Source organism: Balaenoptera musculus, chromosome 12 (assembly GCF_009873245.2).
Source record: "Balaenoptera musculus isolate JJ_BM4_2016_0621 chromosome 12, mBalMus1.pri.v3, whole genome shotgun sequence".
NCBI lineage: Eukaryota > Metazoa > Chordata > Mammalia > Artiodactyla > Balaenopteridae > Balaenoptera > Balaenoptera musculus.
In genome coordinates, this window is record NC_045796.1 from 38,388,881 (window position 1) to 38,416,798 (window position 27,918).

The 27,918-nt window shown below is 34.9% G+C and overlaps 1 protein-coding gene across 3 annotated transcripts in view; it reads right to left on the reverse strand.

Annotated features, from left to right (window-relative positions):
* Positions 1-27,918, reverse strand: part of NKAIN2 (sodium/potassium transporting ATPase interacting 2) — a 1,014,504-nt gene that overhangs the window by 514,539 nt on the left and 472,047 nt on the right. For 2 of the 3 annotated variants that reach the window (XR_005022113.1, XM_036870929.1), the window contains exon 2: positions 3,417-3,554. The exons of the other annotated variant lie outside the window; for it this stretch is intronic. Coding sequence is in view for 1 of the 2 variants with exons in the window: in XM_036870929.1 (XP_036726824.1) it covers positions 3,417-3,554 (138 nt within the window). In the remaining variant the exon portion in view is untranslated. The remainder of the gene's footprint in view (positions 1-3,416; positions 3,555-27,918) is intronic. 3 annotated transcript variants of the gene reach the window in all.

Consider the following 27,918-nt stretch of genomic DNA (forward strand, 5'->3'; position numbering starts at 1 on the left):
CAAACTGAAAATTTTTGACTCCATTTTTATGGCAAATTATCTATTTTCCTGAATCAACTTTTGACCTTCAACACGACATCATGCCACTAGATTCCATGAATTTGGTATACAGAAATGGTTTGTTATACAGAAATTACAGAGAAATAGATAACTAGAACAGAAATTGAGTGGTACTGTAACACAAACCTAAAACACACAGCATTAATTTTGAGACAAGGTGGCAGCTGGAGACCAGAAGGGCAGTGAGAAGAATCAGTGAAAACAGGAAAAACAGTAAAGAAATTGTTTTTGAGGACTGGAGAAAAGAGGACTCACGATAATTATTATTGGAACAATAAGCTTAACTATTGCCTGCAATAATTTTGAAGATAGAAAATATACCTATAAACTTGTGGATCTGGCTAAAGGGATATCCAAGCAAACACTTCACAGTGTTATTTGTAATCTTTTAGCCATACAAAACATGGTATTATAAGAGAGATGAGCTAAAGAAAGAACAATTCAGTTTTCAAGTAGAATTTAGAGGATATATTGCTAACTCAAGACTTTCTGGGTTGGAAAATAAAAGTTTCACATTTACAGCATCTCCAGCTGGCAAAAGATTTTCCAAGTAAGACACTGTTTCAAGAAAAAGAACAGATTAAGGATTCTGTCTGCAAGACAAGATCAAATCAAAGATGTAGCGCTAAGACACAGTGTTAAGACCTCAGAAAGATTTCAGAGATCCTCTCAATTATATAAAAGTTCTACATCTTAAATGTGTCCCACAGTATCCTTACTCTTATGTAATACTAGAGAGAGTGTCCTGTCTTGAAAACACAGGACACTCTCTCTAGTGGGTATGTATTTTATTTAAGAGGATTGATAGGGACCGAATAAAGGGACAAAGTAGGTGATTAAACAGTTAATCCCACTAGGGGATTGTAAGTAGAGAAAAAAGTATGGGAGACCCCCATAAGTTAATGATCATTCAAGAAAGCAGGTTTGCTTAACCACAAAACCATGGAGGCTTGCTTAGCAACAAAACCATGCAATAGAAGCATGAGACATGCCCCCAAACAATAAACAATGGTGGCATGAGACCCACATCCCGCCCAGTGAGCTCAGTAGGTTAATGATTCCTAGGACACGCTCCTCTGCACTCACTAAAAACAAAAATATAAAGAAAAGGTAACATTATACTAAAACCCGAGATGATTTACCATTTTTAGCATATGTTACCACCTTTTTTGCTCATTTCCATTGCACCACTGACAGTCCTGGCTTGACCAGGTAGGGACAAGAAAACTCCCCCACACAACATGGAGGAGGAGTTGATGATAGAAGCTTGCCATCTACTCAAGAATGAGGAAGAAGGTGGTCTTCTCCCTCCCCACTTTTCCTTTGATTATAAAACTGTAGCCCATGAAGTTCGTGACATGGCACCCTCTCGCCCACTTGCTTGTAAGCTTCACAAGTCTCCCATTCTAGTAAATCACTTCTTATTTATCAATTTGCCTCTCGCTGAATTCTTTCTGCACTGAGACATAAAGAACCAGAGCTCCTTGGAGCCCCCCACCCCCCAGAATGCCACCTAGTGGTTTCGGGATGGGATTATAATTTGGTACACAGAAATATCACACAAAAAAATTTAAGAGTTGTAGCAGCTTAAAATAAAAGTGGCGGAAAGAGTTCAACCAATAGCTTACAATACCATGCTCTATTTTAAACGGTCTATCAGCCTATTTCTAGTATATACAGTTCAGTATTATTTTCAAATGATAATAAGCATAAAAATATTATAGCTAACATTTACTGAGCACTTTTTAAATACCAAGCATTGTGCCGAGATCATTTATAGAATATCCCACTTACTCCTCAAAAAAAACCCAAAAACAAACACAAAAAACCTTTTAAACTGTTCAAACATTTTGATCCACACCTAGATTTTCATTCCAGGAACTTTATCACAAAAAGAGATGACATATTTATATGGTGATATTCAGAGCAACACTATTTATTAGAATAAAATCATGGAGAAGCCTCAAAGTCTAATGAAAGAGGAAAGTTAAATTGAGAATCTTTCACATGATGGCTTATAATGTATCAACTGAAGCATATGAGTCGCTATAACTATTGCTTTCATTTTTAATGTAAAAAATCTAAGGGTTGGTCAGGTTATGCTGTCCAAAGTCACACAGAAATTGGTAGATGAAATATTTCAACCCTGGAATTATGACTTCAGAAAACCCACTCCCGAGCACTGTACCACCTTCCTTATATTGGATCAAATTACAATTTATAAAAGAAAGTAAACACTACTATCATATCTTATGCATTGAGAAACTTCACTCTGCAACAGAACACATCCTACTTGTAATCTTGTGAAAAGTATTACAAGATTTACAGGGAAACACACCCTTAGAGGTGACATACACTCATTTCTGGGTATGTTCCCAGAGGAGAAGACTATGGGCTTCGGACTCAGCCTTAGCCAGACAGTGGATATCTTGATCCCAGCTGCCACCACATTGCCTGTTTCAGTGCCAATGAGCTTCATCTGGGCCCCAGATGACAGAGAGAGAACAGGTCATAGGAGGGCATCTTTTATGTTAAGGAGGCTTTCGTGAAACCCGAGAAGGCCTGCTGGTTTGTGTTGAATAAGGCAGATCTTTAGCTACACTGTCTTATATAAATGCCTTTACCAAACTTTTGCTTTATAACTTAAAATAAATGCCTATGGATTTTTGCTTTGTCAAAAACAGAAGAAATAGAAAAAAATGGATGACACTAAAAAAATCGACATTAATGAAGAGCTATAGCTGAGATCTGAGGCACATACAAGAGTAAAAAATCTTAAGTTATGGTTCCCATAGCAACTGCAACACAGTTGCATTTCACTTTTATGTTAAGTACGTTTAACTTGAGTGGGAATGCAAAATACTTCCTCTGAGCCAAAAAGAGAATTATGGAGAACACAGAGACCATGTTCCAGACTATTCTGGCTTTCAAGTATGTCAAATATTAACCCTAATATGTATTAACATTTTCCCATCAATACTATATGTTCATTTGTATTAATTTTAAACTACCTTTATTCAATTCATAAAATATAATTATTTAAAATGGGAAGAAGTCCCATTAAAATCTGTTAAATCAGAAACCATGACTTTACAATTCGTACATATAGCGGCACTGTCCTGCTTGTAATTACAAGAGAATATTGGCTGAAAGTACAATTTATGAAAATACAATTTGATTCCATTCACTGCCAAGTGTTTTAAGCTTGACATTTTTAATTACTGTAGATATAATCTGAAACTATATAAACAAACACATGGTGCTTTAAGCAAAGGATATACATAAAATTTTTCAAGACATTTGTAGTTTGCATATTTTTCTCTATTTCAATAATAAAAAGCAGGAAGGGTACTTACTCCTGTTATGTAACGAGGTCTATATTGAATAGTTCCAAATAAACCAAGAATGACGATAATAATATGTACAAAATTTGCCAGGATAGGTGCCCACTGATATCCAAGGAAGTCAAATATTTGCCTCTCCAGCACACAAACCTGGAATAGCAAAACAGGATATATAGGTAAGCACAGTGATGAGAGAAAATAAAGGATCACACTGACATTATAATTAGCAATTGTAACTGTGTTACCATATCTGGCATTTGTCTTTAACAGTGAGAAAGACATTTTTAGGTACATTTCAAAGGAAGACTATGGAAGCCGTGGATCCAGAGACAGCTACAATCCTTTCAGGGATGATTTTATGGAGGCATCAAGTAGTATTCGCAGGATGTCATCAGTGCAGTCACAGGATAAATTATATTGTCATATGCACTGTCAAACACTTGAAGTCATCAACCACCAAGTTCGGGAAATGACGTCCACACGAAGGGCTTGTCGTTAGGATCTGCTCAAATGTCACTGTATAAGTTGGGAATAGAATAAAGGGGGTTGATGGAGAGGAAAAAGAATTCTTCGGCAAGTCAAGAGACCAGATTCTGGATGTCGACCTGCCACTAGGCAGCTGTAGTGCCCCAGGTAAGTCATTTCCTTTCTCTGGGAGTCTGATTTGATTCCTCATTTGTAAAATGTAAGACTTTGACTAATGTCTAGGGTCCTTCTAACTTTAATAGTACTAGATTATAAATCAAATGTGACTTTAAAAAAAAATCTTATCCAGTTACCTATAGTAACCAGGAAAAAGAAGGGCCCTGAAAGAAACTTAAAACAATTTTTTATTTTAAAAAATAAAAATAAAGCATCACTGTTATAAAAACAAGAAACTTAAGGCATTTCAAATTCTTCCATATTCATCTGTGCTTACAAGTTTACAATTAAGTCATATGTAAAAATCTAGACAGTGGGGAAAAATAAGCAAAACCAATCAACCAACCAACTCACCGACCAACCAAACAACACCCTGAGATTGGTCAGTAGTCCAGAAGTGCCACTTTATATTGACAAGTGAAACCTGAATAGCTGACAAGCCTCTCATCAGATCTAACAAAGCAAAAGGGAATGGTGTGAATTAAACTCAGCTTTATTTTTCCTGCCTGCCCTCAGGTGGAATGATAACAAACTGTCTGTTCCTAGTAAAACACTGTAAAAGGACCTGATGTTAAGCACGGAGATTCAACAATTGTTTTTCAATTAGCTTTTAAAGGAAAATGATTTTAAAACCCCTAAGTCACTAACTATGCTTTATCACTCTGCTTTAATGATATTTCTTGTCAGAAGGACACACTAACTCTCCAGACGGTTTGCTTTTAAATTAAATACCTGTAGCCTAGGTTTGAAGACTTCTTGAATGACCATTATTCCCACTGCAGTTCTTTAACTGACAGCACATTTTCTCATCAGGCATTGAAGGAGAAAATAAACTCATGACAACTGTTTGCATGACGCCTCTATTTCCTAAGACACACTAGGTACCATGTTACGCTGTAACTGTAATAGTCCAGCCTAAACAAATCTTAAGTTTCACTTAGTCTTGGCAGTGAATAAAAAAAAAAAAAAGAGAGGCTCTAGGTCCAGGTGTGTTCTACTCTACATATTCTAAATCCAAAATACCCACCAGAGTCCCAACAGTGGAATTCAATATTCTGACTGATTAACAAACAGACTGTCATGGAATAAGCACATAACCCAAGCCTCATAAACTTTGAACTGCCTCCTGATGAAACATTCCTTCAACTGTTATCATGCAGTCAACACTCCTTACAAAGGAGGCCCATTTGTGATGTTAAGCAGTATTACATACGCCTTGTTGGAATTCATCAATGTTACCAAAAGATAAGTGGTTGTTCTTAGCGTTGCTAATTGTCTATATAAAAGCTCCCTCTAACACAGAACTCTCTTATCCTTATCCTATGAATAAACAGTAAGTAGAAATGTAAAACAGCAGCAAGAAGAATTTACACTCTATAAATTTTGAGCATCATAACTGTGGGGACACAGCAGGGAAAAAGTATAGAGGATGAAGCGCATCAGTCAAACAGTGGGAAATCTCTCAATAAATGCTCCAATTATGGAAGAAAAGAGCAAGTACCATCGTTAATTATAACAAATATATAGATAATAATATACTCACTAAGTCTGCAAGGCTAAAATGAAGTTGCATCAACATTTATCAGCCTTTTTTTATGACAGAACTAATGGTTTCATCAAACATTACTTATGAGGTTATGCAGACTGAACAAGCTAATGTGCAATTCTTCACTTATAGTATTTCTGCTTTTTCCTCCTCTTTTTGATGGGTTCCTTAGTCATCCTAAGTAGCTTTATCACAGGTTTTACTGTTTAGAGCTAGGGCTGAAGAATGGAAGATTTCAGTAAGTATAAAGGGAATTAACAATTTACAGAGTAGGTACAGTCTTTCCTAAGAATTCCTTCCAACAGGATGTATATTAACTATGAAATCACAAGGGCGTTGTGGAGTTAGAGGAAAGAGAATGTTTTCTTTTTTAATTTAATTGAATTTTTAAAAATTAAAGTATAGTTGATTTACAATGTTGTGTTAGTTTCAGGTATACAGTATGGTGATTCAGTTATACACACACACACACACACACACACACACATATATTCTTTTTCAGATTCTTTTCCCTTATAGGTTACTACAAAATAATGAGAATAATTCCCTGGCTATACCGTAGGTCCTTGTTGATTATCTATTTTATATACAGTAGTGTGTCTATGTTAATCCCAACCTCCTAATTTATTCCCTCCCTTTTGATAACCATACATTTTTTTCTATGTCTGTGAGTCTCTTTCTGTTTTGTAAATAAGTTCATCTGTATCCTTTTATTTTTTTTTAGATTCCACATGTAAGTGATATCATATAATATTTGTCTTTCTCTGTCTGGCTTACTTCACTTAGTATGATAATCTCTAGGTCTATCCATGTTTCTGGACAGTATTTCATTCAGTTGGTATTCATTTCAAATGGCAGTATTTCATTCTTTCTTATGGCTGAGTACTATTTGTTAAAACACTTACTACATGCCAGACTTTCATACTATTCCTTGGTCATATATCGCCTCATTGAATCTGCACAAAACCCAGAGAAGTAAATATTATTGTCTTATTTTTCAGACTAAGAAATCTAAGATGTAGTGTGGTTATGTGATTTTCTTGCAGTCTCAGAAGTGGTAAGTGGTCCAACAGGAATGTAGGCGTTATGTGCATGGCCTGTGCTGTGTCCTTGCTTTTGAACTCTTGCCACATCTAGTCCAAAAAGGAAAAGCTTTCACAGATTTTGCTGGAGGCCTAGGCTGGGTACAGGATATATGTTACTTTTTTACCTTATATATTGTAGAATAGTATAGAGAATCTCTTTGATCATACTTGTCACCTCATAACATTATATCATCATTGGTCAAGGCAGAGTTCCTTTTTGTTTTGTTTTGTTTATTTTCTTATTTGCCTCCTCCAACCCACGTTCTCAATGTTATTCCCCTCTCGCCCACTGGACTCTAATATACTTATTTTATGCCCTTTGAAACACCTGACATACAAATAGATGCATATAGCCTTGAAAAACATTACTGCTGTTGTTGGTGTGTATGGCATTGTCACATAAAACGTCTTAGGGAATAAGTCTCTTTCATGCTTGTCTATTTTGCTAATTTTACATAATTTTTTTTAATGTTTATTCATTTATTTATTTATTTTCTTATTAGTCATCCATTTTATACACATCAGTGTATACATGTCAATCCCAATCACCCAGTTCATCACACCACCACCCCCACCCCCGGCTGCTTTCCCCGCTTGGTGTCCATACGTTTTTTCTCTACTTCTGTGACTCAATTTCTGCTCTGCAAACCGCTTATCTGTACCATTATCTAGGTTCCACATATATGCATTAATATATGATATTTGTTTTTCTCTTTCTGACTTAGTACACTCTGTATGACAGTCTCTACAAGCACCCACGTCTCTACAAATGACCCAATTTCGTTCCTTTTTATGGCTGAGTAATATTCCATTGTACATATGTGCCACATCTTCTTTATCCATTCATCTGTCGATGAGCATTTAGGTTGCTTCCATGACCTGGCTATTGTAAACTGTGTTGCAATGAACATTGGGGTGCATGTGTCTTTTTGAATGATGGTTTTCTCTGGGTATATGCCCAGTAGTGGGATTGCTGGATCATATGGTAATTCGATTTTTACTTCTCTAAGGAAACTCCATACTGCTCTCCATAGTGGCTGTATCAATTTACATTCCCACCAACAGTGCAAGAGGGTTCCCTTTTCTCCACACCCTCTCCAGCATTTGTTGTTTGTAGATTTTCTGATGATGCCCATTCTAACTGGTGTGAGGTGATACCTCATTGTAGTTTGCATTTGCATTTCTCTAATAATTAGTGATGTTGAGCAGCTTTTCATGTGCTACTTGGCCATCTGTATGTCTTATTTGCAGAAATGTCTACTTAGGTCTTCTGCCCATTTTTGGATAGGGCTGTTTGTTTTTTTAGCACTGAGCTGCAAGAGATGTTTATATATTTTGGAGATTCATCCTTTGTCCAATGATTCATTTGCAAATATTTTCTCCCATTCTGAGGGTTGTCTTTTCATCTTGTTTATGGTTTCCTTTGCTGTGCAAAAGCTTTTAAGTTACATTAGGTGCTATTTGTTTATTTTTGTTTTTATTTCCATTACTCTTGGAGGTGGATCAAAAAATATCTTGCTGGGCTTCCCTGGTGGCACAGTGGTTGAGAATCTGCCTGCCAATGCAGGTGATATGGGTTCGAGCCCTGGTCTGGGAAGATCCCACATGACGTGGAGCAGCTGGGCCCGTGAGCCACAATTACTGAGCCTGCGCGTCTGGAGCCTGTGCTCCGCAACAAGAGAGGCTGCGATAGTGAGAGGCCCGTGCACCGCGATGAAGAGTGGCCCCCGCTTGCCACAACTAGAGAAAGCCCTCGCACAGAAACGAAGACCCAACACAGCCATAAACTAATTAATTAATTAATTAATAAAAAAAAAATATCTTGCTGTGATTTATGTCAAAGAGTGTTCTTCCTATGTTTTCCTCTAAGAGTTTTATAGTGCTCAGTCTTACATTTAGGTCTCTAATCCATTCTGAGTTTATTTTTGTGTATGCTGTTAGGGAGTGTTCTAATTTCATTCTTTTACATGTAGCTGTCCAGTTTTCCCAGCACCACTTATTGAAGAGACTGTCTTTTCTCCATTGTATATCCTTGCCTCCTTTGTCACAGATTAGTTGACCATAGGTGCGTGGGTTTATCTCTGGGCTTCCTATCTTGTTCCATTGATCTATAGTTCTGTTTTTGTGCCAGTACCATATTGTCTTGATTACTGTAGCTTTGTAGTACAGTCTGAAGTCAGGGAGTCTGATTCCTCCAGCTCCATTTTTTCCCTCAACACTGCTTTGACTATTCGGGGTCTTTTGTGTCTCCATACAAATTTTAAGATTTTTGGTTCTAGTTCTGTAAAAAATGTCACTGGTAATTTGATAGGGATTGCATTGAATCTGTAGATTGCTTTGGGTAGTATAGTCATTTTCACAATATTGATTCTTCCAATCCAAGAACATGGTATATCTCTCTACCTGTTGGTATCATCTTTAATTTCTTTCATCAGTGTCTTATAGTTTTCTGCATACAGGTCTTTCGTCTCCCTAGGTAGGTTTATTCCTAGGTATTTTATTCTTTTTGTTGCAATGGTAAACGGGAGTGTTTCCTTAATTTCTCTTTCAGATTTTTCATCATTAGTGTATAGGAATGCAAGAGATTTCTGTGCATTAATTTTGTATCCTGCAACTTTACCAAATTCACTGATTAGCTCTAGTAGTTTTCTGGTGGCATTGTTAGGATTCTCTATGTATAGTATCATGTCATCTGCAAACAGTGACAGTTTTACTTATTCTTTTCCCATTTGTATTCCTTTCATTTCTTTTTCTTCTCTGATTGCCATGGCTAGGACTTCCAAAACTATGTTGAATAATAGTGGTGAGAGTGGACATCCTTGTCTTGTTCCTGATCTTAGAGGAAATGCTTTCAGTTTTTCACCATTGAGAATGATGTTTGCTGTGGGTTTGTTGTATATGGCCTTTATTATGTTGAAGTAGGTTCCCTCTATGCCCACTTTCTGGAGAGTTTTTATCATAAATGGGTGTTGAATTTTGTCAAAAGCTTTTTCTGCATCTATTGAGATGATCATATGGTTTTTCTTCTTCAATTTGTTAATATGGTGTATCACATTGATTGATTTGCATATATTGAAGAATCCTTGCATCTCTGGGGTAAATCCCACTTGACCATGCTGTATGATCCTTTTAATGTGTTGTTGGATTCTGTTTGCTAGTATTTTCTTGAGGATTTTTGCATCTATATTCATCAGTGATATTGGCCTGTAGTTTTCTTTTTTTGTAGTATCTTTGTCTGGTTTTGGTATCAGGGTGATGGTGACCTCATAGAACGAGTTTGGGAGTTTTCCTTCCTCTGCAATTTTTTGGAAGAGTTTGAGAAGGATGGGTGTTAGCTCTTCTCTAAATGTTTGATAGAATTCACCTGTGAAGCCATGTGGTCCTGGACTTTTGTTTGTTGGAAGATTTTTAATCACAGTTTCAATTTCATTACTTGTGATTGGTCTGTTCATATTTTCTATTTCTTCCTGGTTCAGTCTTGGAAGGTTATACCTTTCTAAGAATTTGTCCATTTCTTCCAGGTTGTCCATTTTATTGGCATACAGTTGCTTGTAGGAGTCTCTTAGGATGCTTTGTATTTCTGCAGTGTCTGTTGTTACTTCTCCTTTTTCATTTCTAACTTTATTGATTTGAGTCCCCTCTCTCTTTTTCTTGATGAGTGTGACTAAAGGTTTATCAATTTGTTTATCTTCTCAAAGAACCAGCTTTTAGTTTTATTGATCTTTGCTATTGTTTTCTTTGTTTCTATTTCACCTATTTCTGCTCTGATTTTATGATTTCTTTCCTTCTGTTAACTTTGGGTTTTGTTTGTTCTTCTTTCTCTAGTTCCTTTAGGTGTAACGTTAGATTGTTTATTTGAGATTTGTCTTGTTTCTTGAGGTTGGCTTGTATAGCTATAAACTTCCCTCTTAGAACTGCCTTTGCTGCATCCCATAGGTTTTGGATCGTTGTGTTTTCATTGTCATTTGTCTCTAGGTATTTTTTGATTTCCTCTGTGATTTCTTCAGTGTTCTCTTGGTTATTTAGTAACGTACTGTTAAGCCTCCATGTGTTTGTGTTCTTTACGTTTTTTCCCTTGTAATTGATTTCTAATCTCATAGCATTGTGGTCAGAAAAGATGCTTGATATGATTTCAATTTTCTTAAATTTACTGAGGTTTGATTTGTGACCCAAGATGTGATCTATCCTGGAGAATGTTCCATGCACACTTGAGAAGAAAGTATAATCTGTGGTTTTTGGATGAAATGTCCTATAAATATCAATTAAATCTATCTGGTCTATTGTGTCATTTAAAGCTTGTGTTTCCTTATTAATTTTCTGTTTGGATGATCTGTCCAGTGGTGCACGTGAGGTGTTAAACTCCCCCACTATTATTGTGTTACTGTCGATTTCCTGTTTTATAGCTGTTGGCAGTTACCTTATGTATTGAGGTGCTCCTATGTTGGGTGCATAAATATTTCCAATTGTTATATCTTCTTGGATTGATCCTTTGATCATTATGTAGTGTTCTTCCTTGTCTCTTGTAACATTCTTTATTTTAAAGTCTATTTTATCTGATATGGGTATTGCTACTCCAGCTTTCTTTTGGTTTCCATTTGCATGGAATATCTTTCCATCCCCTCACTTTCAGTCTGTATGTGTCCCTAGGTCTGAAGTGGGTCTCTTGTAGACAGCATGTATATGGGTCTTGTTTTTGTATCCATTCAGCAAGCCTGTGTATTTTGGTTGGAGCATTTAATCCATTCACGTTTATGGTAGTTATCGATATGTATGTTCCTATGACCATTTTCTTAATCATTTTGGGTTTGTTTTTGTAGGTCCTTTTCTTCTCTTGTGTTTCCCACTTAGCGAAGTTCCTTTAGCATTTCTTGTAGAGCTGGTTTGGTGGTGCTGAATTCTCTTAGCTTTTGCTTGTCTGTAAAGCTTTTGATTTCTGCATCGAATCTGAATGAGATCCTTGCCCGGTAGAGTAATCTTGGTTGTAGGTCTTCCCTTTCGTCACTGTAAGTATATCATGTCACTCCCTTCTGGCTTGTAGAGTTTCTGCTGAGAAATCAGCTGTTAACCTTATGGGAGTTCCCTTGTATGTTATTTGTCATTTTTACCTTGCTGTTTTCAATCATTTTTGTCTTTAATTTTTGCCAATTTGATTACTACATGTCTTGGCATGTTTCTCCTTGGGTTTATCCTGTATGGGACCCTCTGCACTTCCTGGACTTGTGTGGCTATTTCCTTTCCCATGTTAGGGAAATTTTCGACTATAATCTCTTCAAATATTTTCTCTGGTCCTTTCTCTCTCTCTTCTTCTTCTGGGACTCCTATAATGCAAATGTTGTTGCATTTAATGTTGTCCCAGAGGTCTCTTAGGCTGTCTTCATTTCTTTTCATTCTTTTTTCTTTATTCTGTTCCGCAGTAGTGAATTCCACTATTCTGTCTTCCAGGTCACTTATCCGTTCTTCTGCCTCAGTTATTCTGCTATTGATTCCTTCTAGTGTAGTTTTCATTTCAGTTAGTGTATTGTCCATCTCTGTCTTGTTTGTTCTTTAATTCTTCTAGGTATTTGTTAAACATTTCTTGCATCTTCTCGAACTTTGCCTCCATTCTTTTTCTGAGGTCCTGGATCATCTTCACTATCATTATTCTGAATTCTTTTTCTGGAAGGTTGCCTATCTCCACTTCATTTAGTTGTTTTGCTGGGGTTTTATCGTGTTCCTTCATCTGGTACATAGCCCTCTGCCTTTTCATCTTGTCTATCTTTTTATGAATGCGGTTTTTGTTCCACAGGCTGCAGCACTGTAGTTCTTCTTCTTGCTTCTTCTGTCTAATTTTACATAAATTTTGGTTCTTCGTTGTTTGGCTTCTGCACAGTAGCCATTATAATGCATAACTTCTTGCTTTCCACAAAGAATTCTGTAACCTTTCACTACTATTTTTTATGAGGTTTTTAAAAAACATAAATAGGGGCTACTTTTTATCAACTATTATAACTGTTATTTCTGCATCTGAGATCATCACTTTATTCTTTTCTTTAAGATTATTAATGTGATTGATTATATTGACAATTTTTGTCAGGTTCAATTATCATTTTTTTCCTGTGAAAATCTTTACTTGAATTGGAATATTATTTTTATCACCTTTTCAGTTTGGGTCAAATACAATTTTATTTCAGAGTTTTGTATCTATAAACTGATGTATAATTCAATTTTCTTTTTCTCCCATTCTCTGACTCTGTTCTAAAGGCTGCACTGGCCTTTAAACCTAAGTAAGGCTCAACGTTTGTTTAGACCCTTAACAACCTTTGAAGAACAACCAGTTCTATTCTTTCCCCAAAAACAACCTGTGTCAAGTTAGGGAAACACATTTACGTGCATAGATTTTCCTATATTGTTATGTAGGTGCCAGCATATAGGCATATATCTGGTGTGTGTTTGTGTGTGTGTGTGTGTGTGTGTGTGTGTGTATACATCCTTTTCACATCATTTTATCTACATAAATGGGATTGCAATGTAAATATGACTTTTCACCTTACACTTCTTACTTAGTAATGTGTCGTGGAGGTTTGTCTACATTAGCACATCCTGCTTTCATAGATCTATCTCATTATACCCTTAAACATTCCATTTTAATAGATATTTTATTCTATTTTAATAGATATAGACTTTTAACACACATGGGTGCATTAAACAACCTTGTATATGTGTGTTGATATAACCACAGGCTATATCTCTAAAACCGGAAATGCTGGGTCAAATTCTAGTCGTAAAATTTCAAATATTACAACAACTGTTATTAATTATTTTTTGGCATATATGTATGTACTGATAAGACATGAAAAATTACTTTTCTGTTTGCATTATTTTAAATGTGAATTCTAATAGAATTGTTAGTTCAGTCAAGTATGTTTAAGTTGAAAAGTTTTCAGAAACCTTTCTGATGCTTACAATTAAGTAAAATTTACCTTACTTTCAATGACCACAAAAGTTCATAAAAGTACTAGTGCAACGTCTTCATGATAAATAAATTAACTGACTTTTCAAACTGGAAGAGACTCATTCCACACCCATCAATTTACCTCTGAGAAAACTGGGCCCCATTAAGTTAACAGTTTTTTAAACTAACCTTGACCTCTTAATAGGAGAATATTCAGTCTGAAATTTGCTTCGAATGTTTGCATGGCAAATAGAAATCTTCATATTTCTTTGGTAGCTACTGCCATTTAATTTTTTACCAAGGAAATTGCATTTATGTGGATACATTAAAATATATATTTTTAAACACCCAAATTGTACATTTACAGCTAGTTGTTTTTGACTGATGGGGTGTGGAATTGGTTTCCTTAAGATATTGCATTTTGCTAATAACCTCAAAGACTTCTTAATGAATTTGTCTCCCTCATATTACCATAATTTTCTTATGTCCTTAAAATTTAACATGTGAGTTATACAAATAATACAAAATAAAACTTATATATGACCTCTGAGAGAAAAAAATAGGCTTTTTTCTATCATGGTAGATCATGAGTTCCTTGATTTTCAAAAAGTGTTGTTAAAGGCTAGAAACAACCAAATTAAATTGCTACTGCTAAACTGTAAATTGAAATTGCACCTATCTATGGGTACCCTTTTCTCCTCTCTGTACCCCCCCCCCCCTTTCAGTGTCTCCACTCCCCTTAAGGAACCTGAGGTTTCAGATCGGATCAAATCTCAAGTCTCTCAGAAAATAAACAAGGTAGACTCAGATTCAGATGTTATGTATGTAGAATGCTCCCATTCAAAGTTCATTTGCAGTGTTAAAGACAAAAAGAAATGACAAAGTTGGTCAAAAGTTAGTAACATATAGGGCTTCCCTGGTGGCGCAGTGGTTGAAAATCTGCCTGCCAATGCAGGGGACATGGGTTCGAGCCCTGGTCTGGGAAGATCCCACATGCCGTGGAGCAACTAGGCCCGTGAGCCACAACTACTGAGCCTGCGCGCCTGGAGCCTGTGCTCCGCAATGAGAGAGGCTGCGATAGTGAGAGGCCAGCGCACCGCAATGAAGAGTGGCCCCCGCTTGCCACAACTAGAGAAAGCCCTCACACAGAAACGAAGACCCAACACAGCCAAAAATAAATAAATTAATTAATTAATTAATTTAAAAAAAACCGAAATATTTCTTTAAAAAAAAGTTAGTAACATATAAATTGTGGAATTTCAGAAATCAATAAAGAAATGATTTGTATTTTAGTTGTTTGCAGGAGAAGATAACTTTTAAGATTACCTTTGTTTTAGCATAGGTAAAACGGGAAGGAAACGGGAGGGAAAATCAAGATGAAAATTGAAACAGGCTTTAACAGTTCCCAGGATGGGTCCAAAGTTCTTATTTCATCCATAAGGACCATGAAAGTTTAAACTTCCAAGCAGACAAAGAGCAGAGCTGTTTGTCAGAATTTTGTCAACAGAAATTGCTGCTAATTCTTTTCCCTGCATTCCAGTAGAGTATGGCCCATTTATTGTTCCCAGTTGTATCCACTGTTTCCTGCCCCAGAGAGAACATAAAACAACGCAGAAGGAAATGAGGAAACTGTTCTGATACTGTCTCCTTGATCCATATAGGACTCTGTTCCCTTCAGCAAGATGTTCCTGCCCTGAGATCTTGCCTTGGATTTATGTTTCTCCTGTGTCTGGCTCCCTGGGGCAGCATCTGCTGTGTCTTTGCTGTCTGCTTATTTTGGTAAAGCTGCTAATTCTGTCTGTGTTTATTCTGTCCCTTTGCTGGATCTTGTCATGCTAGATCTCATCCACAATCTGGTTACTTACCCTCCCCTGAAGTCTCCTACAGTGAACTGTAGTCTTAAGCATATTCTGTACTTAGCTGCTCCAGAATCAGACAAGTCGGTTTCTCTTATTTTTAAGCCAATTCCCAGGAAAGCTATAAAGACTAGAGGTATTGGGTCTTTATAACATTGCTGAGGTGCTGAAGTCATTGTGATATTGTCTAAAAATATCAATATCACGAAGCCAAACTCTGTATAATTATGATTCATGATGCCCCCCTTTAAGGTTCTCTTGTGTTGTTCAAAATGGACAAGATAAGTGAGAACATATATGTCATCTTTTAAATATTATATGCAGGTGATATACTAGAGACAAGTTTCTTTCATTTTACCAAGTGATCAGATTCATATAAGCAATGAAGAGAACAAACTCCAAGTAGGGTCTGCAGTGATTACACATGTAAGATACAGACAAAACCAAGAGATTTACTTGAGGAGTTTTAGCTACTCTTAAGTAACTGGAATTATTCAAGTGTATGTGTGTATATATACCTGTGCTTGTATGTGCTTGTATATATATATGTACTGGTGTGTACATGTTTGTTCACTAAAGGGTACAAAATGAAATTGTAAGGTGTTTGGTAAAAATGGGCCACAAATACCAACAATTTATATTAATTCATTTGAACCAAGGATTTTCTGTCTCCTTCCACATAATTTCTCTTCTTTAAAAGCAAGTCAAAAAAATAAGCCACAACAACAAACAACAAAATGCCACCAAAAGACATCTGGCCCTAATGACTCTGGTTATAAGAGAAATCAACGTGTCATAGTGGTCAGATCTCAAGTTTTATAATTAGAAAAACATATTTGAACTCTTAACTTGCTGTATTACCACAAGAGGTAACCTAATTGCTATGAATCTCAGTTTCTTCATCTATAAAATAGGGATATTGTAGCTCCTAAGACTTCCATGAAGATTAAAGTAGTAATGCACACAGAATACTTATTAAAATGCCTAGGTTGCTTCCTAAAATGGCTGCTATTAATATTTCAACCACATAACAAGTGTGGATATTGGATTTTAGTACAAATGCCATTCCAGACTAATACTCTTGACAGAATATTTCAGTTAGAGATGATCACATGTTTCTCATTCTATTGGTTACAAATGTAAATAATAACATGGCAGACATGAATTACCTTAAGTATTCAAAGTGGTCTTTCTTAACGAATGTTTCCCTGAGTAATTCAATACCCCATGTATCGATTGCAGTACTTTTTGTAGTATACTACGCTAAAAAACAGGTTTGAAACATCATTTCCTCTGTTATTTTCTGTCATTCTCCTCATCTTTCAAATATGAAAAACATCAACATGTATTTAAAAAACTCTATCTCCATATAGTTAAGCACAGTAAAGATTTTCAAGAAAATTCTGGTGAAGATTTGGCATAAGCTCAAAGGAACTAAATAAAAACAAGGGTCTATGTTTCTTACAAAAGTACATTTTCTTATAAGCTGAATTACTGAAACACAATACATGGTGTTTCTTAACAGATCTTTATTGAATTGCAGAGTCAGTCACATATTTCTGAGGTTGAATTTTTAGGGTTATTTAATTGACCCACATAGGAATCAAATAGTATATTTTAGGACCTTTTCCACTATTTTGTGTAATAATGCCATTTCTATATAATTCTAAATATGCCAGCTAACATTCTAGTTGTTGTGATAACAAAATCACTTATTATTTCTCACAGCTGTTCATTCTGCCTAGCAATTTATAACCATTTCATAGTGAACAGTCATGCTATCAAAAGACAAGTTGATGACTATCATATTATACTAGATTTTTTAAAAAAAACAGAAAATAGTCTTCTGAAGATGTCGCACACAAGTTAACACTAGAGCACAAATAAAAATATGTTTGGTTGTTGTTGAAATGAACTTACCAAGTCAAATGATCACTTGATCTGTGTATTCACATGCCAAAGCGTTTGTGTGCATGTGTGTAACCGCTAAATGTTACTTGATTTTCAGCTAAATCTTAGATGATTTAACACTAACCGCTAAATGTTACTTGATTTTCAGCAGTAGGGATTTAAAAAAATAAACAATATTTTTATAATAATTATTCAAAATTCATTGAGTAGTCTGATAAGCACTTCAATGTAGCAAGTTAATGCTTACTTTTAAATCATGCATTCTACAAGGATTATCTACCATTACCTTTATTGTATAGAAGAGGAAATAGAGCCCTTGTTCAAGGTCATGATTATAGAGCTGGGATCAAACCCTAGTCATTCTAACATCAATGTCCATGTTTTTAACCACAAACAATTTACAACTAAACATACTAGAACCTTATGGTGTTGATTTCAAAATCTTTAGGGGTCTCAATTCTGCTTTACTACCAAATACTTCCCTAATTAGACATGTAAACATAAGAGGTTTTTGCTTTTGGTATAAAAGATCAAAAAGATACACTAATAAATATTTTTATATAGAGCTCTATGGTTTAAAAACTCACATAATCATTATGATAACCCCACAAAATGATCATCATCATTACTATTACTCTATTACTACAAATCATGTAATGCTCTACAGATAAGTTTATAGCTAAGACAGAACCTTTTTGAAAATAAGGTCAAATTTTATTCTATTGATACAGTTAATAGACTAATAATCTGGCAAAGTCACCACAAAATGACATTTATCTGGAGTTGTGCTGTGAAATGGTTTCATAGCTTAGTAGCCAAACTCTCATTTAAGTTTAAAGTCTCCCTATGCTCATATGAAATGAGCTAAAAACGCCACAGTCCAGGTCCTCTGGGTAGATGGATCACTGTTTTGATTTTTCCAGAGTCTATAATTTTACTCAGTGGAAACCTTACTTCCCAGAAGAATCAGAACACATCAAAATGACAGCTGTTCTAGGTAGTTTTCATGGCTCACTTAAAGTACATGACAGGTAGGAGTTAGGAAGTTTAATGTACCCATTTGACCTTGAATTTCCAGTATCTCCACAACAAAGTCTTAACTGATTCAAGGTGAAACTAATGCACAAATAGTTTAAACATACATAACCTAGGAAGAAAATGTGCAATGTTCAGAAGACCTTGGCCATAGACTTTTAAATCATGTATTCTACAAGCACTGATGGTGTATTGCAGGTACTGAGAAATGTAAAAAGCACTGTCTGAGGCACAAGTGAGGTGTGAGACTGGGAATAGGTGAGCGAGTGAATCAGACAATTTTCATGTTGTCTGGCAAAATTAGTCTTATACTATGAGATATGCTAATATCTGAAATGGTTATTAAGGCAGAAATTCTCAAAACCCTCAAGAGGTCTCAGGTGTAGCTGTTCAAATGACACCCCTGCTGGGGAACTATATATCTGGTTCTGATCCATTTACAAATCTCCTATTGCTCATGTAGCAAGTATATACAAACAAAAAAAATCAAAGTGTGGCTAATATTACCAATACACAAAAGAGCACATGAGGGATGGGTTGACTATATTCTAATAAGGGACTTTTAGAATTGAATAGAATAAGTTGCTAAGTTCATCATCAGTATCATTTATTTGTTTACTATGGATTTTTTATTCATCAAGAGATCAGTGAAAGTCAAATAGCAAAAATAGCTTGCAATGTTCTTATTTTCATGTATCATATGGTATTGCTTTCTCATAGCAAATGACTTTCTCTAGAGAAAACTCTATTGTTATTTTTTAACAGTACAATCACATTAAACGTATTAAAGCTGCCATCTGGAGAATCTGAAATTTGTCAACTAGGTAAAAATGTAGATACACATTTTTTTTTCTGAAAAGCAGATAAAGAGTCCAAAAACATGCTTCACATATCATTATCAGAGAAGCAATGTCTAGGCAGCTTCCAGGTTTGGTCCCCCAATAAATATTTGTGTATCTTTGTAAAGATTTTTATTTTGTGAATTCAAAACAAGGTAAAATGCCACTCCAATCCTCCTGGCCTACTCTCATTTAAGGCAGTGAATTAATAATGTAATTACTGTCATCAGTGTTCCCTGTTAAACAGATGTTGTATATTTAACAGAATCGGTGGTGTAAGCACACTTGTCACAGGGAACAGAAGTGGACATCAGAGTGCCCAGAATTCTGATGTCTTCCCTGTCTCTTTCCCTCCCATCTGCTCTCCCCCTACTTTAAGAAAGGCACCAGCCAATGCTTCAGGGCACTGTTTCTTTGACTACAGCGAGGCAGCCATATGGAAGATGTCAATCAAACCTCTCAAACTCTAGGTTACGTCTCTTTCATAAAATTCAATTTCATAAGGATGGGAGATGGAATGACAGTCTCACTTACTCTCACTGCTAAAGGCCAATCAAGAGTTGAAATAAAAGCAGAAATGTTATCAAGATCACTCCCGTGTACTGGCAGTCACTGTGGCAGTGGGTTACATCAGAAACTCCAAGTAGGAATACAAGAGAATACCATTGCAGACCACTACAGGCACACTGTAGAATTTGTCATGAGGTATGCTATTTCTGGCATGGTAAATACCATGTCTTCATGTGCCCTTTAAAATAACCGTCTTATTGAATTCAACACAGATATGGAGATGCTGTTCTGAAAAAGAGTCAGTCATAATATTTGTTTTCTAATTGACAGGAAGTGTCTGTGGCTGTCCATGGTTGAATATAATAAGAGATGATATTCTCTATCTCTTTAGGAGTTCTATCATAGACTCCATTAATGTAGAATAGATAACTGGTACAGGCTTAAAATGACAAGTTCTGTCAAGCTATGAAATGCATTTCATACATTAAACTTAAAAATTCAAAGCATTACAGGCACTCCTAAATCATACACATGGTTTCTCTGTCCATATGCACACATATTTCATGTACTGCAGTTACTACTCATGGCACTATTCCAAGCATTTTACACATAGTAGCTTATTTAATGAGATAGACAATATTATTAGCTTCATTTTAAAGATGAAAACACAGGCAGAGAGATTAATTTGCCCAAGTTTATATGGCTATCAGTGAAGATGATTTGTCCAGAGTCCAAGCTTTGGACCATAATCATATCACCACTCATGTGATACTAAAACTATATGTGTATATATAATACACGCATATATAGAATATAGGTATGTATCTATATGTTTCATGTATGTTGTTATAGATTCAAATGTATATATACACATACTTTGCTATACTTTGCTTCTAAACTATTTTTTTGGTTTAATGTACTCATAACATTTCTTTTCAGTGAGTTCACTAATAAGTTGAGGAAGCCACACAAAACACCACCCGATACAAATTTTCAAGTAATAGCGTTTTTTCCCACATAAGGTAGCCCTCAGCATGGTACCATATTCCTGCAATGCTATGTTTTCTTTCTCCCACTGATATGCAGATTCATTCCACTGGCAATGGGGAATAAATGAGACCATATCTCTGAATGATGCTATTACATGGACAGAAATTTAGGATGCTAAATTTCTTTAAGTGGTCCAATATATTTATGAGTTTTCCAAAGCAAAGAACTACCTATAAATATGAATATTCTACTGATGTCTTGAGTTCCATGTCAAGCAGTAGAAGTTCAGTCAAACTTGGTCATAAATAATAGGATTCTCAGACATATGCTTCTGTTCTGGTTAGTTGAATTGTATGCTGTAAGTTGTGCCTACATGTGTCTGCTCCCATCACTTGAATTATATGTTTATACAGTGCCTGTTGTAAACACAAACTCAAACCTGGTTATGTCAGTTGTACTTGTGATGGGTATCACTATGCAATTTGAATATTACATATACAAAACTAATGAGTACAAAGTACATATTTTAAAAAAATTAAAACTAAATTTAACATATTAGAAAGACTACATAAAGTCTACATAAAGGCATTAAAGTAATTTTTAAAGGAAAGTTGGAAAAACAATGATAAAATCTAAAAGGAATCTTTTCCCAAATGATTTTACAAGTCTTTAAGTTCTTATTCCACTGTAAAGAAACCAACACATAAAAATCCATAAACAATAAACTATGAATTTTTTAATGTAGAAAAGAAAATGTCAGCTACTGATTCCACACACAAAGAAGAGTCCTTAGTATTACATCAAAAGAAGAGTCTTTTATTGTCTGAGTTAAAATAAAATGGGTCAGTTATAGATGTATCACTTTTATAATTCACTGTCTTAAAAATGTTTTAGATTAATTGACCCAATGTCTAAAGAGAAGGTTATATTGTATCACTATTCTGGTATCCAACATATTTCTTGTAATTCTTTGTGTAAAATAAATGACATATCTACTGCACTACACCATAATCTAGAACACTTAAATGATTCTCTAGAGCCTAATTCCTGATATTGTTTAGTAAAGATAACTTTGGTCCAACATTTCATACTTTGAAGCAAAGGGAAGCCAGAAGGGTGAACAATAAGCATTCTTGACTTCCTTCATGAAAATGGTTTTAACTTTTTAAAAGCTATCAATTCTTTTTCTCAGATCCATGCATAATTAATTAATCAAGACTCTACATCCATTTGCTCAGTGCTTGACAATCTCAGCAGGAGTAACTATCAGGTACTAGAGCTGTATTGTTTTTCACAGTTCTGACAATAATTCTCACCATTTCAAAATATATCATAAAGATTTGTTTGTTGGCAAGGCTTCCTGAGATTTAGCATTTTCTTTTCCTAGAGCTGGAAATTTCAAAGAATGCTGAAATATCCATGCTATCTTCACATAATTCCCTTATAATTAGGTTAAACTTTTTTTTTACTATAATGTATTTCAGGTGTACAGCATTATAATTTGACATCTATATACACTACAAAGTGATCACTACCACAAGTCTGTTACCATCCATAACCATATGACCCATTTCTCCCTTCATTCACCCCCCAGCCCCCTTCCCTTCTGGCAACCATTAATCTGTTCTCTGTATCTATGAATTTGTTTTTATTTAATCATGTTTTGGTTTTTTTTAGATTCCACATATGAGTTAAATCATATAATCTTTGTCTGACTCTGTCTAACTTATCTCACTTAGCATAATACACTTAAGGTCCATCCATGTTGTTGCAAATGCCAGGATTTTATTCTTTCTTGTGGCCGAGTGGTATTCCATTGTATATGTATACAATACATGTATATACATATATACACACATATACACACACGTATACACTTAGGTTGTTTCCATTTCTTGGTTATTGTAAATAATGCTTCAATGAACATAGAGGTGCCTATATCTTTCTGAATTACTTTTCATGTTCTTAGGATAAACAGCCAGAAATGGAATGAATAGCTAGGTCAATGGTAGTTCTATTCTTAACTTTTTGAGGAACTTCCATACTGTTCTCCATAGTGGCTGCACCAATTTACAGTCCCAGCAACAGTGCACAAGGGTTGCCTTTTCCCCACATCCTTTCCAACAATTGTTATTTCATATCTTTTCAGTAATAGCCATCCTAACAGATGTGAGGTGATACCTTGTGGTTTTGATTTCCATTTCCCTAATAATTAGTGATGCTGAGCATCTTATGTGCCATCTGTATGTCTTCTTTGGAAAAGTGTCTATTCAGATCCTCTGTCCATTTTTAATGGGGTTATTTGCTTTTGTTGTTGTTGAGTTGTATGAGTTCTTTATATATTTTGGATGTTAATACCTTATCAGACAAAGGATTCACAAATAACTTCTCCCATTCATTAGATTGCCTTTCCATTCTGATGATGGCTCCCTTCACTAGGCACCAGCTTTTTAGTTTGATATCAATCCAGTTGTTTATTTTTGCTTTTGTTTTCCTTGCCTTTGGAGTCAGATCCATAAGAACATTGCTAAGACTGATGTTAATGAAGATACCACCTATGTTTTCTTCTACGATTTTAGGTCTTATATTTTAGGTCTTATATTGAAGTGTTCAATCAATTTTGAGCTAATTTTTGTTCACAGTGAAAGACAATGGTCTTTCACTGTAAACATTCTTTTGCATGTGGTTATCCAGTTTTCCCAACATCATTTATTGAAGAGACTGTACTTTCTCCATTATATGTTCTTTGCTTCTTTGTCATAAATTAATTGACCATATGTGTGGTTTTATTTCTGGGTTTTTAATTCTGTGCCATTGATGTGTGCCTGTTTTTGTGCCAGTATCATACTGCTTAAATTACTTTAGCTTGAAATCAGGAAGCATAATACCTCCAGTTTTGTCTTCTTTCCCAAGATTGTTTTGGCTATTCAAGATTTCTGGTGGTGCCATATAAATTTTAGAATTATTTGCTCTAGTTCCGTGAAACACGCCATTGGAGTTTTGATAGGGATTTCACTGCAATTGTAGATTGCCTTGGGTTGTATGGAAATTTTAACAAAATTAATTCTTCTAATCCATGAGTATGGAATATCTATTCATTTGTGTCTTCTTCAGTTTCTTTCAACAATGTCTTATGGCTTTCAGTGTACCAGTCTTTCATGTCCTTGTTTAAATTTATCCCTAGGTATTTTATCTTTTTTTGGTGCAATTTTAAATGCAATTGCTTTCTTCTTTTTTTTTTTTTTCACTAGATGATCTACCCATTGATGTAAGTGGGGTATGCAGAAGTTTCTTAATTCTTCAAGTATGGTAACCATAGAAGAGAAAGAAATGCTTGAAAAGGATGATTAAGTAGCCCTTTGTCTTGTATATTAAAGACATGGTAATTAAGGGCAATAATTGTAAATTGTATGTGTGTATACATACACAAACACATATTACATACACAAATATTTTTACACACATACACACACATATCACCTATCAGACACTATTAGTTTGTATCTCATTTAATTGTCTAACATGAAAGATAAATATTAAAATTCCCATTTGATGGATGAGTAACTGACTAAACTGAAGGTTAAATATCTTGCTTAAGAAAAGTAAGCAGTAGATGTGGAATACGAAGCTACATCTGATAACTGAGTCCATACTCTCTCCCCTATATTACCTCACTATGTTAAAGAGTGTTTACGAAATTTTGATCTGTGTAAGAGTCTTTGATACCTTGAAGATTTCTTCTATCTCTGTTTTAACTAGTTACATGTCTTGCGGAGAGGTTTGCCCAAAGTAGTAAAATGTTATTGGCAAAAGGGCAAAAAGTTCAAATAAATTTGTCGTGTATTGTAAACAGTTGAAAAACAGTCTAAAGCTATCTATCGTATTTAACAGAGTTAGGAGAAAGTATCAGAGTAAGTAAAAAAAATTATACATATATATGTGTGTGTGTATGTGTGTGTATGTGTGTGTGTGTGTGTATATATATATATATATATATATATATAGAGAGAGAGAGAGAGAGAGAGAGAGAGAGAGAGAGAGAGGGAGGGAGGGAGGGAGGGAGAGGGAGAGAGGAAGGGAGAAAAGCCATGTCCCAGCCATATACATAGTTTTACCTGATAGATCCTACTAAAAATGTTTGAGAAAATTACAAGAAATTATTTGCCAACAAAAATCTTTAAACTGTTTCTTTATATAAAGTATAATTATGGGTATTATGGGTCAAATGTTATGATTTGGTTTCCAAAAATATATTACCTTAAATAATGCAAAAAGTATTTTACCTCACATGTGGACAATCAAGTTGACAAAATGAAAATCATAACTAATTCTTAAAATAATGCTGTTTCCTGCTACCTTGCCCTTTTCATCTCAGGGTTTGCTGCTGTTGTTTGTTTGTTTTGGTTTTTAATTCTCTCTAGCTTGATTTGCTTCACTGACAATCACATTTCACTGTGAAGGAAGCAATGTTAGTCCCAGACCTCAGCCCCTGGGGTCCAGCTGAGCTCTGCCAAGTCTACCATTAGTTACAATCTCAACAGCTAATTTATAGAGCAGCTTTTACTGGTATGACATCACCAAGGTGCTGCCCTCTCCTGCCCTCTCTTGCCACTTTCCCATTTCCAGTTGTTCCAAGAGGGTTGATGGCCTAGCAAAGTCTGAACCCTCCTGTGTAATTATAGTTCTGTAAATACACAGAGTATCAAGCAGTATCATGGTGGGAATTAGAAATCAGCCTGGACAGTAAAGTACAATCTACTAATTACTTGCACTGATGGTTTTTCTATAAGAAAATAATCATGGGTCTTTTGATAAAAAGAAGCAAAATTGCCTGAACTCTCCTCTGCTATCTTATTTCAAAATATGTTGACAATTTTAGAATACCTGTTTCATTGTATCCATTCTGAAAGTTCTAAGTTTGAATTATACTCTAAAAATGGGTATATTTACAGTAATGATATGTGCTAGAAATCCTGCCTGGAACTCATTGAACTAATTTGGTATATAACAGTATTGGAAATAAACTATAAGAAAATAATGTGTGTGTATTCAAATACACCTAAGACAATAATAATTTTTAAATTTTAAAATGTCCAAAGGTTGCTTGCAGTTTTGAAAATACTCATGGTTGAAGTTATTTCTTGAGAATTCAAAAACATGAACCTAAACACAGACATGATATAAAGTTTAACAATGAAAATTATATAAGATATCTTTCTATTAATTTTAGCATACTTGAATGAAGTTACTAAAAAGAATCAAACACCATAGATTTCAATGAATTCTGGAAATTTATATGTATATATACAGATTCATTTCTATTTCTGTGATCTACATATATATAATCTATGTCTATATCTATGTATGTAATATACATGCAATTTATATGTCCACATATTTTGGATGTGGACCTGACTGTATAAAATAATGGTATTTATGCAGTGACTTCTGTCAACAAACATCATGCAAATTATAAGGTATAAATTGTGACATAATATGTACGTAGACTCTAAATATATTAAGGGCTGGAACAGTGTTTTATTCCTCAATTATAGCGCTAGCACACAAGAGTCCAAAGATTATTGATTTTAAATATTAGCCAACATTATATATACATTTTAAAATAGCAATCAAAAATTGAAAACTATACTCTGATGCTGTAACTATTCAAGATTCACCAAATGAATGCTATGTGAGGTCAAACGGTAACTACGTGATGCCACGGACATGTTTAATTAGCTTGACTGTGGTAATCATTACACAAGGTATACTTATATCAAAATAACTTATACAATTTTTTATTTGTCAATCATACCTCAATAAAGCTGAAAAAAATTAAAAATTAAAAAATAAAAACAGTTTATCGGCATTCAAAAAGTACAAAAATGTTAAGTCTTCCTGATCCGCCCTTCAGCCTCCATTCTCACTGGAGTTTAATCTCATTTGAAGGTTACTGCCTTGTGTCAGTTTTCACATTCCACAATGTAATTGAGATTTAGTGATATAGGAGGTTTTGTATCTATTTTACAGAGCAATTTCATTAGAAGTAAACGGCTGGTTGGAATAACTATAGCTTTTTTCTAAATTAGACTTTAATTAGAAAACTAATGTACGAGTGCACACAAAAATCAAACTAGGATTTGGAAATATATAAGGTAAGAGTTAATAATCTTTAATCAATATAAAAAGTTTGATGTATATTTTCCAGTCATGGCTCATCATTATACACAGTATCCAGTTAACGTTTTAGAGCTTGACTTGAGTAAGAGATCTCTTAGACTTGGCCCTGACAGAGGCCGTGGTATGAGTGAATATAAAAGAGGTTGCTGAGATGCAGCATCTGCATACTAGAAACTGTGAAATTTATGATCTTAAAGGAGAGTTTAAATAAGTTGCTTTTAAATAAAAGTTGAATGTATACTTTTAATATAATTCTCCAATTTTGAAAAGCTTCTCATTCCACTGACCCCTGCTATACATATACATTGGTATTCTGAAAATTGAAAGAAATGTTTTACTCTGTGAAGCTCAGATGCCTTGAACCCATATGATCTGGGGAGATGCAATACACTGAGCTTATAATTTCAAAGGCTAAGAGAAATATAAGAGGCAGTTAGGTTCTACCCATGAGGTGATCTATTTCTTTCATCCTGTACAAAGACGACAGGTTGTTATCAGCTACTAAACATTTCTGAAAATGCAACTGATAGCTGCTTCAAAATTGCCATTTGCTGTTGTGTGCATCTCAGAAACAATAAACCTCACCCACCATGAACCACTTGATAAAGCATAGATGCTTCTCAAATTTGAATTTCATTATTGACAGAGTGATATTGTGCCCATCTGAAGAGGAGTATGATAAAGAGTTACGTGTCTTAAAAGAACCATAGGGGATATACAACATTTGTTAAGCTGGCAGATGTTATTGTCACCTGTTATTATAAGCAACAGAAATCACACACACACATTTCAGGATAGATGATGTGATTTATAAACCAGTTATTAGGTTGATCTTATCTGGGCTGTTAGTTTGATAGAAGGTTAAGAATTAACCACATGATGAATTTTATTTTCTTTTTGACAAGAAATGTAATTTTGTAAATGTATGAACATGACCATATTGTGAAACGAAGAGTCTACAAAGTGCCTCTTCAACGGACAGGTGTAAT